Raw genomic sequence first — 20971 nt, 5'->3', positions numbered from 1 at the left:
GTGACTTTGTCCGAATGTCACCGAGCCCGCCTCTGGTTGAGTTGGGGCGTTTTTCTACTTAAACCTAAACGAAATTAAATTTGAACTCAGCATCTGGCAGCCTCAAAGTGTTGGTTAAATTGGGCAAATATTGCAGGCGTTTATTCAGTATGCCCAATTGCTGCAAATGTTCATTGATGTAGCTATTGAGTTTCAACAATGATCGGTAAACATTGGTCAGACACTTTTCACCAAAAGGCACACAATGAACCTAAAGAATACTTTTGCATTTAAGTGATTTAACCGGTGTGTCATGTAGACCTCACATAATAAAGCTAAGGTGACCTGTTTTGTAGTTTTTATCTATCAGCAGACCTCCGACAATAAATGTCAAGTGACCTGTTTTGTTGCTTTAATTAATCAGCTACACGTAAATGGTAACACACATATCGGTTACAAAATAATTACCGGCATTTGTCAAGGTATTTAATTTCAAATGTTCTATTTATAGACTTCGTGAAGATTTATTTTGGAGATGTATCCCGTCAAATAATTAACGCCCTTTGAACATCATAAAACATTATGACGTATTTAAGTCAAACCTCTACATTATCGCCAAAGTTAAGATAAGTTTTTCTGTTCAAAATAATTGGATTCAGAAAAGAATTGGCTTAAATGTCTTTATATCTATATTGATTTTAAATTGTTACCCAAAAGAATACGAACTGGGGTTCGTAAACCATTCGGAGGCGATAACGTGTATATCTGTAACACTACTTAAATAATCGTTTTGTGTTAAAAAATACAAAAAAAGTCGTTATCAGATTAGGGAACAAAGACACCGAACCATAATTAATCGATGCAAATATATGTACACGTCGAGTCCATATTGACAGTACGTCACATGGAACAGGAATACATATGTAAGAACTGGGGGTACGAGGAACCTACCATAATGGGTACCATTGCGCTGCGTATCTTTTAACAATGATCTGTAAACATAGGTCAGGTACTGATTGAAAGACGTCTGAAATGTAGGTGATATTGTGGGCGTGGCTAACCAATATACTTATTTCAACATTTACTAGAATTGATAACAAAAACCCATAGATGCAATTATAATGCGTTAAAAGTACATTAATGTCAATATAAATTAGGTGGAATGTGTTTCGTAAGTGTCCTTTATATAAATACAGTAACTAGTGATGATACATTTTTTGTTATTTAACTCTACGGCATTCAGTAGTGGAAGTATATTAGTTTTTTCTTCAATGGTAGGTATTGAATTTCATTTAATATAAACTTTATCAATCAAAAGACACACGTAAATCTCTCAGGAATCCTCAGACGTATGCTTTCTAAATAAAAGTTAGTTCGAACACTGTTGGCAGTCTAAGCTGTAAAAACACTAAGGGTATACGTCGCAAGTTAAATAGTAAACTTACGTAATGTCCTGGTATCTCTGATGTACTAAATAGCCTACTGATCCTGAACCCCTGTCTTCGAAAGAGATAATACAGTACATCCTGGTGCTTATAGCTAGTTCATTTGTTACCTGTACATGCTTCAGTTTACAATTTTGACGTACACTTACCGAACATGTCTAGGACAGTATCCTTGTAAAGCATTCCAAAATTTGATATTTTGATATATATATGAAAAAAATGGTATATCGGTAGGGTTGCAGCCACTTTGTGGTGTAGTTTACCATCTTCAAGTTAAACTGGAAATTTCACTATATTTCATATACTGCCTTATAAATACTGTCTCGCTTTATTCAAACGACGGGCATCTATGTGCATGCGAATTCCACAGTATTCCTTATATATTTATATATGTTTGTGTAACACGAGAACGATTATTATACATATATTGCGAAGTAATTATTGCTATCATTTTGTAAATAACTAAATAACGATATACACATTAAGTACAGTCTGTAAACGCAACTTTGTCATGTTTCCCTTTAATAATCAGTATTGCCACACACATGATCAATTGGCAATTAAGGTACTACTGTGTGACTCTGCACCTGTTACACCCAAGTCATACTTAGTGTTAATGGTATGATTTTGTCTGTAGACAAGTTGGCACCTCATCAGTAGGGTGAATCTTCGTTGCGGATGGATCACTTATAGGTCCCCAAGGAGTTGTTAAACATAGAAACTAAAAACATACATTGTTTATACAAGTCACATATAAATGCTTCAGCTTAACGTATCGTAAACACAACTTAAGTAGTTCCTTTTCCTTCATCGTGTCTGCTCTGTAAAATTTATAACAATTTCTCGTTCTGTGTTCCTCTATCCAATATTAGTTCATCATGGTTTCGGATGTTTCTTGTATATTCGTACTGTTGTTAGATCTTTGCCCTCGGCGACAAATGTCTGCAAATACAACAAAAATGTTAGATGAGCGGATTACTTTACATTGTGACTACGTTTATCTGCATTACATAATGATTTACATTAATACGTTTTGATCATATTGTAGAGGGTAAAAATCAAAATAATACAATATTATGTTTTCACGGCTTCATAAATGCGAGTTCTACTATAATGTTCGTACATTGTTACATATATTTCTCAGCATGTATTAAAACTTCACTTATGTAACTTCTACATTGAAACTACTTATGTGTAATGATTTATGTAAGGTATATGTTGTGTGTGTCGCTAATGTGCTAAGCTATACATTCCATATCATAATGTAGTAGCGACTTAGAATTGATTCAGTAGACTCAATCAACCATGATTGCCCTCGGTGTTTAAGTGGTACTCATCCATGTGGAATTTTTATCAGCGTGCCAAGAATGTATGACATAGCAAACTTAATAAACACCTTTGTAATAAACTTGTAATATAAAGTGTGCTTTTTGTTACTCTAATATCAAACAAGAAATTTAGCTTCAGTTTAATATAAGATTAGTTTATTAATCTAATTATGTGTTGACATAATTGATATTCATATTTTTCACAAAACAATCATTTAAATTGTTTTACCACTAAATTGATATTGGGTTGCGATTAGGACTTCCGTATAATTAAGTATATACAGTCGAATCAAGATGAAGGTCTGGTATTATATAATGGTTATATAGTTAAAGGGTTTGGTTCAGTCAGTTTAGACTGAAGAACGGCTTAATTTTCAATTCCAACCGAAACCACAGGCATCATTATTTATAGTTTCCCCCCTACCATGCTATCGTTTATTTACACATGTATGTTGCCATATTGGAAATGAACGTACCACTGTCATGGTATCCTCATCTACTTTCGTCCTCGTGATTTTGGAGTTGACATCTCCGTCTTTAGTTCCTTTCTGGTAGTGCACAAGAGAATCCCCTTCTATCACAAACGTTGACTGAAACAGTACAAAATATTGTCAAACAATGTATCGTGCTCTACTGACCAGAGCTTTTCTTTCTTACTGTTATATGTTGACATCATTGTATATAAAGTCACTCGATTAACGATGAGTTAATATATGACAACTTGCTTCTTATTGAACCTGAAAATAAACAGGGTAAGGGACGGCTCCAAAGAGATGGGGTCGTTGAGGTCCTGACCCTGCCTTCATTTAGAAATATTAACCAACATCCAAACACACACAAATCAAATATATAACGTTAGAGAGGGAAAAGGATTAAAAACGAGAGGAGATCAGTATAGCCCGTAATGTCTAATTAATCATATGCCGAAACATCAGTCCCCATTTCAAAATTTGTCGATGTACTCAGTTACACAAGTGGTATATGTCATTCATATACCTGTGCTTCAATACGTATAGTCCTATACCTAGTGGTAATGTGATGTAACTATATCTTCCTATTCCGAATATTTTAGTACTGAAAGTGTGTTGCGTACAATTATCTCTTAAATTATGCTTTAGCACTGAAAATGTAGTTAGAACGGAAAGTGTTCTTTAGCACTGAAAGTGTACTTTAACACTGGAAGTATACTTTAGCTCTGAAAGTGTGCTTTAGCACTGAAAGTGTACTTTAGTACTGAAAGTGTACTTTAACACTGAAAGTGTACTTTAGCACTGAAAGTGTACTTTAGCACTGAAAGTGTACTTTAGCACTGAAAGTGTACTTTTACACTGGAAGTATACTTTAGCACTGAAAGTGTACTTTAGCACTGAAAGTGTACTTTAGCACTGAACGTGTACTTTAACACTGGACGTATACCTTAGCACTGAAAGTGAACTTTAGCACTGGAAGTACAAACTATCAACTGATGTTCCTATGTCCGCAGGTTCAGTACACTTTAACAGCTCTGTATTGGCAATAATATTGATCTTCCACGCTATATACTGTGTTAAGCAAGTTGTCATGTTACAATCGATGAAATACACTGGATGTGACACCATGAAACCGTATTCAATTGGGTGAAAATGTGCGAACAATATTCTGATATAGCTGCGAAAAATAGGACAACACAACAGAGAAACCTTCAAACCATCATGATTGACTGAGGAAAGGCTAGAACTAGCATGTCAAAATGTTCTACGTGTAAATTGGTCTGTTTAAGTAGAATACAGGTCGGCAAGATATAAAAGGGCCATAAAAAGTACAATCAATTCTATATATACGCCGAGCTGTCTACCTGTGTCTGAACCCAGCAGGGTAGGTTGGATCCAGTTGATGTGATAAAAGTTACCATATATCTTATGGTTGTTAACATCTCAAGCATCTCGAAAGAATTAAGTTAAGCGCTTTCAAGTATTGTTAAAACTTAACCGGGTATTTGGTAAGTTTATCTTTAAATTATTTATTTGATATAATTCCAACTTTCATTGTTTTGCTCTACTATCGGTTTATTTCGATTAATTGGAAATGTTTTGAATATTCTTTATAACACGGTCAAGTGTCATTCAAACGAGGTTCAAAATTGTTATCATATTGGCCTTCTCATGTAAAAGTATATTTGGTTCGACACTGAGAGACACTCGAAGCGTCTGACTAGTAAATAAGGAATCTTAGTAAAGACCGCTGTCTGCTCCTGAAATCTTATATCGAATTGAATTTTAACATTGAGGTATCGAAGAGTGGGATCACTGTAGAGGTAAGGTTTAAAAATAACGGAATGTAATATAGAAATTATACATATTGTTCATCATGCTGATGTTTATATTTATAAATATTCGATTCTGTTTGTATTTATATATAGGCAGTATCAATATCACAATGATCTCTTCTGAACAGTGATAGGACTGATAACATACACACTTTTTCTTTTTTCTTATGACTGGTTAAATGAACATGTACTCATCACTGCTACTAAGCCCCCCCCCCNAACGAAGTGGGGAACTTTACTCGGTTTGTTCTTATTATTATTCTTCTTCTTCCGCCGTAAAAGTTTCCGACAAATTTTTCAAAAAGTATTGGACGGAACTTAATGAAACTTAACACTATGGGTTCCCCATTACAACTAGTACTTGTTGGTATTGATATAAAATTAACCGGTACTCATTTAGTTTTTGAAATATATATTTTAAGAGGTTTTATGCCCCTCCCCTTCTGCTTTAAAAACAGTTTAGAACTATCAATTACCAAATTTAATAGGTGCAATCTCATATATGTGCTATACGTTCATCTATCAAGTATTTTCTATATCTAGAAATCTTCTCGATGATGGTTCGGGACTCATACTCGAGTTGACAGAAAAAAGACATGTCCCTAAATTGACATACATTTTATAAATTGATTTAATTAAATCACAATTGAGTTGTGTGACCACTGCCATACAGAATATGATATCAAACTTCCATTATGGAATTTATCTTCATTCTCTTTACCGCAGGTATTCGTTGAGATAAAAATGTGGGCCATTGGCAATTAAAGCAATTTTATACAGTGCCGAATTCTCCCTCTCAGTCTTTATTTGCATGGATCTTTTGAAGTAATGTTTCTTAAATTTCCCCTTCATGCAATGGTGAAAAGGGCTAAATACATTGTTTCTAGTTGACCTTTGGACGAATTAGTAAGTCGTATACGGTGATACAACCACATGGTAGGTAACTTTAAACGTTCGGTTTGTTAGGATAGTTGTTACAACGTTTTAACGCCCTGTTTGGTAAGTTATTTAAAGTGGTACCAATACCCTAAAGGTAACTATTTTATGCCATGATTGCCTGTTTGGTAAGAGTGTAACGACGGTACACATGGTAGGTAACTGTTTACCTCCCATTTTGGTAGGATAGTTACAACACCAATACATGAAACACTCTATAAATGATACCATAATAAACAGGTACACACATGTTGTAGCTAGGATCACATGCTGGCACAACTCCGTTATATTACGGGTAATATATAGGACATATTGTTATCTATCCGCGCAGACGCTTTTCATATACGGTGCATAGTATGTATATGTCTACTCGTATACTATCTAGGTTTACCATTTCGTTGATGAGAAAAGCATTTTGTATTATATTTTTTCAAAGAATATGATTTCATTTTCTCATATGGTAGTTACTTGCTCCAGTATCTATATATGCACTATTTAATTTTATTTATTACATTAGTGTTCTGTTTTGTTATAAATTACTTCGACATTCTTTGCAAGTACATATGTCTAAATAATTGGTTCATTTTTCAAACTACTAAATCGTGTTTCTTTACATATGCCAAGAATATAATATGAAAAAAACATTGTTATTTCATGATTACAAAAAACAATAAAAATATCAGAAAGATAAAAGACAAATAGGCACATTTACCTTACAATTTCTTCCATCGGGAGTATTTTCATCAAACTCTTCTCCAAGCTTAAAGTTAAGGTGGTTGTTTTTAAATGTAGACAGCAAATGCATTTCCCAGTTTTCGCCGTTTTGTACTATATCTTCATAGCTTGTAATGGAATTTCCCACCTTTCGGAGCACGAAGTTGACCCCTGCAAAGTTTGAGTGAATTTATCTCAAAACTCTACACGTGAATAGAGCTTTACAGACAGTAATACGGATTCATTTATACTGAACAACCTTTAATGATTTGTTGGATACAAATAAAACAATTTGATATTCGAAACTTATTGGACCGCATAGTACAGTTGTTCAGACCCTACCATATTGACTGATAGCAGACGATGAGGAGTTCCTCTGTCTTTGAGCAAGACTTTTTACCCGTTTTTGCTCAAGTCCAACTGCCTTAAATCGAAAGAAGATATGTTTTTGTTTGGTCGGTGTGGCAGTATAAGTGAGCCGTTTGAAATACGATTACATAACAAGCAGAACACATATAAAACCTCCACATGCGCACGCTGAATAATCAATGGGGAGTTCACGGTAAGCGATTGAGTCAGCTGATCCTAAAATCTGTCATCCCTTTAATATTGAGCGACTTAGAATCACCTCATTTAACCTATATATGGCGCTACATAAATTTTGTGTAGAAACTTAATTTTTCACATATACGTGCTGATCAAATAGATCTACACTCATTGGTTCTTAAACAACAAGTAGACACAAAAATATTAGCTTTACAAAGTGAAGGCGTACAGACAATAGGAAATGATTTCTGCTAACGTTGCGTTCTTTACAAACATAACTAATTTGAATTCCGTTGACTATAACGTTATATTTGACATACACAACATTTTGATTATTTATGATCTGTTGCACTGTGCCACAGTAGTAAAACAATTATATTGGATATTAACATATACCATGATGATGCCGGTGTGATGGTAATCAGATCAGTTGATACAGTGTACACAGGTAGACAAAAGGCGTTATGAATGCGAGAAAGGAATATAAACTAGTGATGAAATATTTAATATGGTTCGTACAGGAAATCGACTTATCAATCACATACGACCATGGAATTCCTTGTTTTACCTTCTCAATGCAATTACTTATATCTTTATATTAAATCAGTATAAAAATAGGATTGAATTATTAACGTGATTTTCTATCTGCTGGGTATGGAATTTCCTTTTATTAAATTACGATATATCATGTAAAAGTTCGGGGACTTAGGCATCCTTGTAAGGTGAGAATGCGTTATCAGGTTGGACGGAAACAAGGTGGTAGATATCATACACCATATTGATACACACACTTATCTTCTGTGTATATATCTTAAGTATAGTTATTATCAGTTCTTAAGACAGGGTTCTAAAGTACATCATTAAAGTGGAGTCACCACTACCCTGTACATACAGACCAGTAGCTACACAGTCATATTATATCGATTTACAGCTTATTTCGCCCTGACGTCTTTTTTTTATTAACAAGAGTCTATTTGTACTGGCGATCGTGATCGTTTGCGTTCTTACAGTTCTACTTAAAATATATATACATATTTATTCTAGTTCTGCTGTTTATTTATACATAGTATACATTATATATATATAAATCTTCCAAAAACTTCATCATATACCGAATTTAATCGAGTTTAAAAAAAAATCCATGATGAAAGAATGTTACGTCATAGTTCTGTTTTAAAGTTTTGATGTCATAATGGTTCATGTTAACATGTGTTCAAACAAGAAAATATTACGTTATATACTAAATAACAATTACTTCAGCAAAATATACGTTAGTATTGTTTGTACAAGGATGGATATACAGTATTTGAATGAGAAACATGAATTATAATAAATGTAAATGTAAATCATTAGCATGGGAAACATACCGTACTAGATGGAACAATACATGTTACTATTTTTTAGGAATAAAGTACAAGAATGGGAAACATTTGGTATTTTGATGGAAAATGTAAATATGGTATTTAACTATTATTGGAAACAATGCCAAAAAGAGAAGTATAAGATATTATAATGGGAAACATGCTAACATTTACTTATAATTATAAGGAATAACCGGAAACCGATGTACTGAAATGGGGAAATAGGACATTAACAATGCTTCACTGATTTGCTGGATATTTATATTTCTTTTGAAAACCAGAAAACCAGGTAAATGAGTGTCGATATTTGACAGACAATATAACTTTATCCCTTTCTAGCTGCTCCTTTTAACTAAATAACAATAGCATATTACTTAATAGCCTCTGCTATCTCTGGGTGTTATACTCACCGACAGTCTTCATGTACTCGTCCCAGCGCTCATCGTTCTTGTCCAGTTTCCAATAGCCCAGAATCGCGGTCATATCTTCTGTCTGTTAGACGTTGCTGTGGGAAAATGTCAGAGCAGCAAACTTATGGTAGGATAAATGTTTAGGTCATTAAATGAGCTCGAACTAAAACACCTCAACATTTCCATGGTGAAAATAAATGCTATCGCAGACATTGCTTCTACAACAAATTCCATATAATACTGAAACATGTCGGGGGATTTATTTATATGTAACGAGTAGGAAACACTTAGGACACTTACCAATAAAGTGGAAATACTTTTTAACGTCTATTAAGAAGCTTAAATATCAATTTTCTGAAAAATCACCAAGAACAGCGTCTGAAGATGAGATGTAAGTTAAACATTAATTTGACTCTAACGCTGGGGCATGCTCGCCGACTGCTAGTGGTCGTATGTGAACGTTTGTATAAGCTTCTTTTCCTCCTACTGAATGTTCCAGAAATGTATAATTTGATAGAGATAGGTGTATCCCTATGCTATCATTTTAAGAGTTTGTGGTGAATTCGGCTACGAATAGTTTGCACTCTAGATATGCACTGCATTGCAAAGGTATGTGTGTTACAAAGTTAACCAGACATGGGAACTGTTTCCAGGACAGCGTAGGTAGAGAATATACATGCAAGAATTTAATCGAAGCTTCTTCAGCTTGAAAAACAATTAACTGATACGACATCCTGAGTTTATCATTAACTAAAAAATGAGCAGATTCATAAGTATTTACAATTAAATGTCTATATATAATTATATATCCAATAAGTTAAAGAATTTTGTTAGAAATTTTATATTTAATGAGAAAACACTTCAAATACCTTGTTGCTAAGCTTAACAAACATATATATATATATATATATATTACACTTTACGATGTACGTGTATACATACATATTAAATATCATTTTGTGCATATATATATCCAAGTTTCTACTTCTGTGCCCAACTGCTACTGGTAGACCAATATATATAATAGGGATATCAGAACGTAATCGTACGTAATTTTACAATGGATTCATTTCTATGATGGGATCAAGTTCGATCTATTTAAATAACGTTTACCAGACATGACAATTTAATTTGATACGCAATGTATATTAACCAATTTCGTTTGAAACGTTATCCACACAATTAACGGATCATGCTGATAACATATACATCGAAATGTACAGTAAATCAGGATTTTCTAACGATTTGATTACACATCATTATAGCACACACTACCACACACTAATTATCGCTTTGGCACGTATAGAAATACTGCTGCTTAACTTACCTCAAGTTCAGCTCTATTATAGTTAGTTTTGGTCCTAGTTTGTACCTCTGTTCGAGCAAGTCTCTGTTACTACAGCTGCGGCAATGACAATTTTGTTAGGTATCTAGACGAAACCCTTAGACTTTAAACAGTCTGTCAACAGTGCTGATAGATAAAGATGTTTTAACGATAAAGACCCAGGTGATTAAGTTAGCAATTTATCTTAGGTCTCCGGAAATGACCGCTTGATATCAGCCTGGCTAGACTAAACATTCAAGGTTAACACATCTCCTCAAGAAATAAAATATAACCGTACAATCACGTTACTGTCTAAACAACCTTCAAATCGAAACAGTGCAGTCAAATATCTGTAATATTGACTCGTTCCCGAAAGCCAAATTTCCAGAATTAATAAAAGATTAAGATTTAACGTGAACAACTGGATAAGAACATCGGTATAACCTACTCTTATATACATCTAGACCGATATTGAGTACTAACATACATATATTTGTGGTATCTTCAGTGTTCCCCGCTGTTATGTGTGGTATATTCAATGATTAACTGCTGTTATTTGTGGTATATTCAATATTTTACTGCTGTTATTTGTGGTATATTCAATATTTTACTGCTGTTATTTGTGGTATATTCAATATTTTACTGCTGTTATTTGTGGTATATTCAATGTTAGCCGCTGTTATTTGTGGTATATTCAATGTTAGCCGCTATTATTTGTGGTATATTCAATAGTAGCCGCTGTTATTTGTGGTATATTCAATGTTAGCCGCTGTTATTCGTGGTATATTCAATGTTTTACTGTTGTTATATGTGGTATATTCATTGTTAGCCGTTGTTATTTGTGGTATATTCAATGTTTTGCTGCTGTTATTTGTGGTATATTCAATGTTATCCGCTGTTATTTGTGGTATATTCAATGCTAGCCGCTGCTATTTGTGGTATATTCAATGTTAGCCGTTGTTATTTGTGGTATATTCAATGTTTTGCTGCTGTTATTTGTGGTATATTCAATGTTATCCGCTGTTATTTGTGGTATATTCAATGTGAGCCGCTGCTTTTTGTGGTATATTCAATGTTAGCCGCTTCTATTTGTGGTATATTCAATGTTAGCCTCTGCTATTTGTGGTATATTCAATGTTATCCGCTGTTATTTGTGGTATATTCAATGTGAGCCGCTGCTTTTTGTGGTATATTCAATGTTAGCCGCTTCTATTTGTGGTATATTCAATGTTAGCCTCGGTTATTTGTGGTATATTCAATGTTTGCCGCTGTTATTTGTGGTATATTCAATGATAGCCGCTGCTATTTGTGGTATATTCAATGTTATCCGCTGTTATTTGTGGTATATTCAATGCTAGCCGCTGCTATTTGTGGTATATTCAATGTTATCCGCTGTTATTTGTGGTATATTCAATGCTAGCCGCTGCTATTTGTGGTATATTCAATGTTATCCGCTGTTATTTGTGGTATATTCAATGATAGCCGCTGCTATTTGTGGTATATTCAATGTTAGCTGCTGTTATTTGTGGTATATTCAATGTTTGCCGCTGTTATTTGTGGTATATTCAACGTTAGCCGCTGTTATTTGTGGTATATTCGATGTTAGCCGCTGCTATTTGTGGTATATTCAATGTTAGCCGCTGTTATTTGTGGTATATTCAATGTTAGCCGCTGTTTATATGTGGTAAATTCAATGTTTTACTGCTGTTATTTGTGGTATATTCAATGTTTCCTTGCTATTATTTGGTATTGTTTTGCTAACACTACTTTTAATTGATCTAAACCAATAGCCATGGTTTCATTAGTGTCATATTTACATTTAGCCATATTTCTGACATTTAGGAGGCAGAGGTATGAAGCACTTATTTGACATTTTAAAGTTCACAAACATCCGTTACAACGTTAATGGAGGATACGCGATCAATTAGGGACACTGTTTTATAATACTGCTGACAGTTGATAGTTTCCTATTTTTGTAGAATACCTGTACATTCTAAACAATCAGACTACATGTCAAAACAATCAATACGGTACTGCGATCATAACTTTATGACTTTATTATTTAATCATTAGTTATAATTAAACATTTCCCAGAGGAGGATCTCTATAAATGTCTTCAATTTGTTCAATTTATTGTCTGGCACGAATCCTGATCTCCTAGCAACTAATTACAACCGATTTACTATCCTCCTCCGTAACAAAGGGATTAGACATCGATTTATCAAGCACTTCCTGTAATTTAAAATACAATAATTGATGCGCTCGAACAAGATCAAGTGACCCATAGCATGTATCGATATGTAGCGTTTATATATATACATACAGATTGCTTCGTTGCAATTAATCATTTAGTAATGACTTTGCTCTGTCCGTACGCCTCGCCTAGCAACGGACATATTGCGTCGTGCTTCATTTCTATGGAAACAAGAAGATCAGTAAATCTGGACTGAGTGGTTGAGCTTGTGATTTACCTGTGATTTTTACCTGTAGTATTGAATGTGGTCAAGGTGTGTATAGCTTCATGAAGCTGTAACACAACACACCATGTTTGTCTTTTGAAAGTCGGCCTGAACTAGATAGGATAATAATTTGGATTTGTACAATTGGTTTACAAATGGAAGGAGAGAACACGTGAGCAACAAAATGGATTTTAGCTAATCATAGCTGTTTACATTTGTATTGAATCATTTCGGTTTTTGGTATCGCAGATTATCACTTTCAAGTGCGGGCTTAAACAATCTGTTTCAGTGGTGTTTTATATGCCGTGTCGGACTTTTCACCGTTAATTATTAAACATCTGGTCAAAGTGACAGTGTTTTAGTGACAGTTATTTCCAAAAGGACCTATCATCGCCTTGCGTAATTACCGGTTTGTGTTGCATATTGCATGTACTTGCACCATTAATAGATCGTTCCTTCTCATTAAAAAGATAGGTCATGACAACGTGTTCGCCCTTGATCCATTTCAGAAGCTGTACCACCAACAGCAGCAGATCCAGAGCATTCAGAACCAGTTAGCGCAACAGCAACAACAACAGCAGTACGCCGAAACAAACACCAATATCTACCGCAGCCAGCTGGCCGCCAGTCTAAGAGCGTTTAAGCCAAAAGACTGGACCCCTCTCAAGTCCTCGGACACCGATACCTCGTTCTTCAGGTGTAAACCCGTCAGCTGCCAAGCACCGGACAGGTGAGTCGCTATATTAGGTTTGGTTATATATTGGAAAGACCAACAGAATATTATACATATCATCTTTGGCAAAGGTAAAGTCTTGTTTTACAAATATAATAATATATACCCAGTTTATCATTCTATATTAGTTTAAAGATACGCGAAGTCTAAATCCCCCCTTTTTTTAGTTTATATATATATATATATATATATTAGTGTCTATCATAAACCCTTGATGTAAGCTAGCGTACAACAACACTATTTAACCAAAGAGACATAACTTTGTATTAATCACCATCCACCAGGTGAAAGTGCTGTTTAGAATATCATGGTTCAAATTTTATTGCTGTGAAGAACATCATTATTCAACATTCAACAGGTTACCGTTTTAGAAAACATATCACAGTGCTACGTAGAATACCAGGACTATACATTATCACACTGTTTGGTAGAGTATAAACATTCTTACGTTCTTACAGGACAAACCATGAACGACCTTGTAATCGTGTAGCATAGGCTGATGGGTCAACTTCAGTTTGTCTGACACAAATATATATAAATTGTTGCTTTTAGTTGTATGAATTTGTTTAGAACAAAACTGTATACTTTGAAATATTGGCGTATTCTTGCTTATCAATGTGATATTTGCAAAGAAAGCGTTTGAATTTAAACAATATCTATTTCTTAATTGGTTCACACATGCTACAGCCAATTATGCGACAAAATTACAGTTGGTGTAAATTTTATCCTCTTACAAATTAGGTAGTTTGTTGTAGTTGAATCCTAGCGTATACATCTGTTTATATTAAACATAACCCGTTTTAATATCAAGTTTTATTTCCACACTGTCGTCATCAATTCGGAAATTAAAGTGGAAATGTTGCTGAAAATTACACGTTCGGTAGAACACTTTAGTTCCTATGTCACACGTTCATTATTTGATTTATGTTTATAAAACCCCACTTTTCCTGTTCTGTCAATTTCATAACATAGTAAGGTAGTAAACAAGACAGATATACCTGTATGATGTACCTGATGGCTTATTAATAAGTATCGCGTTGGTCGTATGACAGGGAAACTGAACGAAGACACCCAGTAGAGCTTGCATTTATCACCAGGTGAGAAGTGTACACGTATATAGCTTGTGTTACAAGTGGTAGTCCAGATTCTAATTAAGTGAAAGGTTTTCATATCCTAATGCGCAGTTGGTTGGCAATGTAATCATGTAATTTGGTTGCGGAAATTAACAAATAAATTATTCGAGAGAAATTTCCTTTTCTCTGGTTGATATTATTCATGTTATGGTTGATGTGCATTCTAACGAAGTAGTTTAAGGTATTTTTACTGCCTGGTTTTGTAATTAGTTCTTAAAGTGTGGTCATTTTATTATCATAATGTCGTGTGTGAGCGGCTCATTCATTGTGGTCGTTTGGAGGGTCGAACATCTTTACATTACTATTATTCATTTATATATGTATTTAACAAAACCTTGCCTTGCCATATTCATAATTTACTAACATAAAATGTATAGATCTGCAATTGATGGTCGTTATACCCCGGAAATAGTCTCGTTCATATCCTAAGTGGTTAGAAAATGCTGTTATTATTGAGATATTTATCTAGTTTCCCGGTCTTGATATCTCCTTGGTTTAAAATGTTATTAATATTCATGTCTCTCACTTAGCTGGGTTACACCCTATTTTTACTAGTTCTACATCATACACTATAGATACGCGTGATAAATACATGTATATTTTAGTATCTAACAGGAGTAACTGGCGTGAAATATAATAATGGATGTGTGTACATTAAATTGTGACCCCAGACATCAGACGAGTAGAGACTGACATCATATTGTAATAACATTTTGTGCCTGGACCTGTACTTAGATAATCTTGTCCGAAGTGCTCCTCAACAATACTCATCGTCTGCATAACCAAAATAATATTGTACTGAATAAAGACACGTGTCATGTGCGTACATCCTACTCTAAGAACCGTGTCCTGCGCGTGTAGCCTAACCCGAGGGCGTTGTGGAAAATCAATATTTGTGTTCCGATTATTGATGCAATTGTTTGAGTAGCCTGGTTGAATAGCATTTTTAGTAATTGATATTGTTTGTTTCAAGCAAAAATAAATTATTATTAAAGTATTAGATTTGAAATAATGTCTTTCTACCAAAATCGATAACTACTAACAGGCAAACCTGTACTATAATGTATAATTTAATAGAGGTGCAACAGAACACAAAAATATGTGAACATATATATTCACATTGACTCCTGTATACGTATTCTGTGTAACAGTACCAATTATTGATTGTTTTAGACCGTCCATGGATCGTTACATAACTCTGGTCGACCAGGCACGCCAATCTGTGTTCGTGATTGATCGGTGTAATTATCTTAGTGCTTCACGTAACGTATCAAATATAACACGTTCTTACATACAACATCCGACCCATACAGGAATCAAAGCTGCTGTGTATGGCGTACAATCTACCGAGGCCGGAAACTGATAATTGAAAAAAAAAAACAATTGTAGGGACTCACAGCAGGATATATAAGCTTCATATAATTGAATTGCCAGTAAAATCAATTGGTGTTTTTAATGTAAGGTGTATGAAAGGAATGACACCTTACTTATATATACTTACAGTCCGGATACACGACATAATTGTTCTATTCGACAGGCCTTTGGGTACCAGACCCTTTACATTGACTGTCATTTTTAATTTAAAAGTAAGCGTGTAATAATGGTTGATTTTGTGTTGAAGTGATTTTGTATTGTTTTGAAGTACCATCAAACATGCTTTGAAGTTCAGTTTGATATCTTCAAACGTGTTTGATAAAACGTGAAACATGTTTTGTAATACCGTCAAACATGTTTGATTGGACGTGAACAATGCTTTGTAATACCGTCAAACATGTTTGATTGGACGTGAACAATGCATTGTAATACCGTCAAACATGTTTAGTTGGACGTGAACAATGCATTGTAATACCGTCAAACATATTTGATTGGACGTGAACAATGCTTTGTAATACCGTCAAACATATCTGATTGGACGGGAACAATGCTTTGTAATACCGTCAAACATGTTTGATTGGACGTGAACAATGCATTGTAATACCGTCAAACATTTTTAATAGCACGTGAAATATGTTTTGTAATACCGTCAAATCATGTTTTAGCGTACGCGACATGCTTTGTGGTACATTTACACATGTTTTAGCGTACGCGAAACATGCTTTGTGGTACATTTACACATGTTTTAGCGTACGCGAAACATGCTTTGTGGTACATTTACACATATTTTGCACTACCGTCAAAACGGTTTTGTAGTACTATCAAACATTCAATCGTATTCTATAGTGGCCGAAAATGCTTAGTAGTTCAGTCGGGTATTTCTTAAAGTGGTTGAAAATGCTATGTTGTTCAGTTGAATATATACACAGCAGTAGAAAATACTTAATTCAGTCGAACGTATTTTAAAGTGGTCGATAATGCTTTGTTGTACAGTCAGATATGTTTATAGTACATTCAAAGGTAAAATGGAACGAAATCTCTTCTGATATTTTGAAAAGAAATTGCTATTGATATCATATAGTTATATTTGTATTTTTCTTATTTAATTCAAGGTTTATCTTCATATACTCACATCATTAGTTCACAAACTGCAAAATAGCTAAATACATGGTAATTAAAGTTCCAGTTTAAATGTATTCATTTACTTTTTGTCGTAAAAATAATGTGCGATAAGTTTGTCTATTCTAATGTGTATCACTGTAGGTTAATATTTCTTTCTGCTCTATTTTATTCAGTGTATAATTGAATTGTTTGTATCATTTACAGACCAATAGTCTCCCGAGGCCCTTCCCCTTCGCGGCTATGTCGGCCAAGGTCAGTCCCCAACGGTACAAGCCGGCCTCCTAGTGGTTTGATCAGACGCTCAGACACGCCCACTGATGTCCGTCCTGGAAACTTCGATACCCTCACCCCGAACGTGTTGGCTAACCTCATCAGTAGCAACTCCTACAAAACTGCCCCTAGATACGGGGATCCCGGTCCCTCCGGAGAGGAACCCTTAGAGGACAAGAACAGAAAGTCGACATCACCTCCCAAGGATGATGATGTTAGTACAAGTGGGATAGACAGTACGCACTCCGCCGAGGATATCAGCAGTAGCAGTAGCAGCTCTGACGAGGACAGCGATTACGAACCAAGTGTAGACCGTAACAGGGACGTTCCTGATCTCAATCTTAGACCAGAAAAACTGGATTCCTTTGTGATCCCAGATTCCGCTAAAGGTTGGAGAAAATTTGATTTCGATGTTGACGAAACAGATATTCCGCCATATGAGTTCGAGGAAGTGTTACCAGAATCGTTCAGAGATCTTGACTTCAGGCAGATAGCAAGGCTCAAGTGGAGCTGGCGTGATCAGACGAAAGAGCGACCAAATGATGGCGTTACAGAGGACATCATGGATCGAATGGTGGAGCTGGAGAGGCTTCAGATGGAAACGGAGGACTGGGAACAGAAACGGTCCGTTCAACTACTCAAAAAACGACAACGTGTCGCCAGTGCTAAAGGAGGACAGAAGGACAAGCGTTGTTGCAATAGGTGCTTACAGCCAGCTTGCACTGGTGACTGCCCCGAGAAATTCGTGCAATCGGAAATATGTGATATGTGTAGGCAACCGTTTTGTGTAGGGAATTGTAAAGATAATAAATATGAACAACGCATGCGTCAGATTCGCAACGTCGACGATGACAAACCTCCATCTGGTCCGAAAACATTAACGTCACGGTGCAAGTCGTGTCAGAGCAGGCATAACGGCAAACTTATAAACGCTAACAACCTCGTGTTAGGTCGCCCAAAGTCTGGGAACATCACCTACTCTAGAGGGATTGCCAGCTCCAAACCCAAAGATATGAGGCATATAGGGCCGGATATGGCCATCAACTCCGAGGTCATCAGGGACTTTGAAAAGCTTGGGATGGACCCTTATCAGTCATGTCGACCCAGCACTGCTCGGGTACAAAGACCACGCAGTAGGAACGCTGCACATCCGGGCAAAAGCTTCTCTTCACAAAGGCGCGACTCCTTAACTGACACAGATAAGAACATAGCAAAATTAAATCGAAAGAAAGCAAAGTCGATAAGGCTGAGGAGGCCAAAAACGGCAGCATAATGTGATTATCTTCAAACAATGCAATTCTTTAACTCTAGACAATAAATTGGAGTAGAAAACAAATCAGTACGAAGGGCGAGCGACTTAAGTGATATTCTTTCATTTGTATGCTATACGTTTTCTTTGTTTTAAAATCTTTTGGATTCCACATATTAAAATGGCGTTGAGATGTTAGTTCAGCAAAAATAATATTAAATAAAATAAACTCATGTATAAGAATCCACCTGTATCCTTTGTTATATTGAGAACAGCATGTTCCCGAAAAGCACCGGTATCAGTATTGCATGCATACACAACTATGTAAGCTTCATCAATGACTTTGTACATGTGTTGTGGTGGACATGGCTTAAAAGTAGAATGAGGTGTTATTATTTCAATACAGAAAATATTACCGAGTACGACTAGATAGTTTAGTAAAGGGAAATAACTCTTATGTTTATCATGCCTTTGTGGCAAAGTAAAGGAAAAGATTTCTAATAAAAGCGGATCTAGAAGCTCGTAAAATAATAAATATTATACAATCTTGAAGATCAACTTACTCGTCTCGGAAAAGGCAAATTGCGTATTGATAAATAAAAGTTTGTTTTATTTCAGACAACAGTATTTCAGAAAAAGGAAATCGAATTAAGAATAATAATAAAAATGTCATATCAAACATTAGTTGTTGTCCTCTTTTCTATATTAAGATATTAAACCCAATTCAAAGATAATCTGGTTTCATAACATTTACCAAATATGCAATTCTATTTTGATTATTTCTGCTAATATTCAAAAGTATTTTATGGATTTCCCGTTTTATGAAACCTCGTAAAATCAGCCCCAAATGAGAAAAGAAATCTTTACACTTATCCCTTCCCATAGTTATAACAAATGGTGGGTAGCATACTATTATAATAAAAATACAAACCCAGGGCTACAGAACAACATATCTATCTAAATCGTCATCAGATTAAACAAATAACCATACATCGAAATATTCAAAAGCAGGGAAATATGACGCCGAGGTTTGTCTATTGGTTTTTCGTCCTCACAACAGCTCAGGTCGGATGGGGACGGTATCCATTTAGTACCATTGTATACTGTCATCCTACTGAAATGTCATTACTTACTTGGAAACAGCTGCATGACAATCCGCCGACTCGCAGCCATGCATAGCGAAACCTAGCAGCAGTTCCTCCATACCAGGAGACTTCCTAATACTGTCTACATAATGGTAACATTCTAATCCAGAGTCTTTACAAAAAACCAACGAGAGGAACTGAAGAGAACAGACTTAATCAAGCAAGACAAAAACTGTTAACACTAAATACTTGAATCTCGGAAGGAGTATATCACATTATATGTCAAATGAAAATAATGGGCTTGTGTTTGATATTATTGGGATAGCTACTGTAATATTAACATTAGTATTCACATTATTATTCTGTTGTCAGTAACAGAGCATTTAAATTTTACAATTTCGGTGACAACGTAGTACTCTTGTATAAACTGTAAGATGTCTATATCAATTCTCAACTATTCTGAGATTCAATAAATAAACATTAAAACATCTGAATCATACAATTTCCTTTATATCAGTCATCCTTTTCCGGTATAGACGCAGACTTGTACGAACTCTTAATATGTAAGTGTTTTCATTCATGGAACAAATTAGGTTTGTTTGCACTGACCTAATTTACATTTTATAACATTACGACATTACGTAGAACGAACATATGCTTGCATGTATAAATGTTGGTATTATTAGACATTTCTCATTTTGGGGCAGACCTACCAAGGAGCCAGAGACGGAAAATCATGGAACATCTCAAAATTATTTTTCATTATATCTGTATTAAGGATTCCTGTCCCCTGCTTGTGACAAAACACTAGAGAACGATTTTTAGTGTTCCTTGCCAACAGTTACATCCCCTGGTTTTAATTATATGTACAACTGATAAACTTCTCTTGGCTGATCTCACCCTATTGGGGTTTTTTTTTTCAAAAATAAAATTGTTTTAAATTACGGTTTATACTGAACACAAAGACTCGGTGCATGTTAGAGTTGATCGCAGTAGTATCACTTTGCCACAAAGGGATGCTAATAAGCGTCCTTATGTCCAACTACCTCTATACAAAAAAGCAAAGGAACGAAGAGACGAAATTGTGTGGAACAAATACCTTCAGCTTAAAGCTATTACAAAAAGACACCGTGTAAGCGTTAAATATTTCTTTCGTAATATGGAAATCTCGTGTCCTAGAAAGTTTGTGGATGGTAAA

At 35.0% G+C, this 20971-nt stretch overlaps 2 protein-coding genes across 6 annotated transcripts in view; one reads left to right on the top strand and one right to left on the bottom strand.

Moving 5' to 3' along the window:
- Positions 1 to 19362, top strand: part of LOC110464787 — a 54915-nt gene extending 35553 nt beyond the window's left edge. For 4 of the 5 annotated variants that reach the window (XM_021520209.1, XM_021520207.1, XM_021520212.1 and 1 more), the window contains 3 exons: positions 13317 to 13537; positions 14593 to 14637; positions 17374 to 19362. In XM_021520209.1, coding sequence (XP_021375884.1) covers positions 13317 to 13537; positions 14593 to 14637; positions 17374 to 18712 — 1605 coding nt within the window. In that variant the 3' untranslated portion in view covers positions 18713 to 19362. The remainder of the gene's footprint in view (positions 1 to 13316; positions 13538 to 14592; positions 14638 to 17373) is intronic. The other variant, XM_021520208.1, reaches the window with a different exon arrangement.
- LOC110464788 (fatty acid-binding protein, brain-like) lies at positions 1930 to 10499 on the bottom strand. Its single transcript, XM_021520213.1, has 5 exons — positions 10352 to 10499; positions 9025 to 9119; positions 6706 to 6878; positions 3229 to 3342; positions 1930 to 2366 (listed from the first exon to the last, which is right to left on the bottom strand). The coding sequence occupies exons 2-5, from the start codon at positions 9095 to 9097 to the stop codon at positions 2301 to 2303; spliced, it is 426 nt and encodes a 141-aa protein (XP_021375888.1). The 5' UTR covers positions 9098 to 9119; positions 10352 to 10499; the 3' UTR covers positions 1930 to 2300.
- Positions 19363 to 20971: the final 1609 nt, after the last annotated feature.

The sequence above is a fragment of the Mizuhopecten yessoensis genome, unplaced genomic scaffold, assembly GCF_002113885.1.
Source record: "Mizuhopecten yessoensis strain PY_sf001 unplaced genomic scaffold, ASM211388v2 scaffold11033, whole genome shotgun sequence".
NCBI lineage: Eukaryota > Metazoa > Mollusca > Bivalvia > Pectinida > Pectinidae > Mizuhopecten > Mizuhopecten yessoensis.
This window is presented reverse-complemented; position numbering and strand designations above follow the sequence as displayed.

Excerpts from the sequence above, each read along its gene's own strand:
- LOC110464788 (XM_021520213.1), bottom strand. The coding sequence starts at position 9,097 with ATGACCGCGATTCTGGGCTATTGGAAACTGGACAAGAACGATGAGCGC. Across the intron at positions 6,879-9,024 it reads CGAGTACATGAAGACTGTCG|GGGTCAACTTCGTGCTCCGA; the intron begins GTGAGTATAACA and ends CAAACTTTGCAG. Across the intron at positions 2,367-3,228 it reads ATGAGGATACCATGACAGTG|ACATTTGTCGCCGAGGGCAA; the intron begins GTACGTTCATTT and ends TTGTATTTGCAG.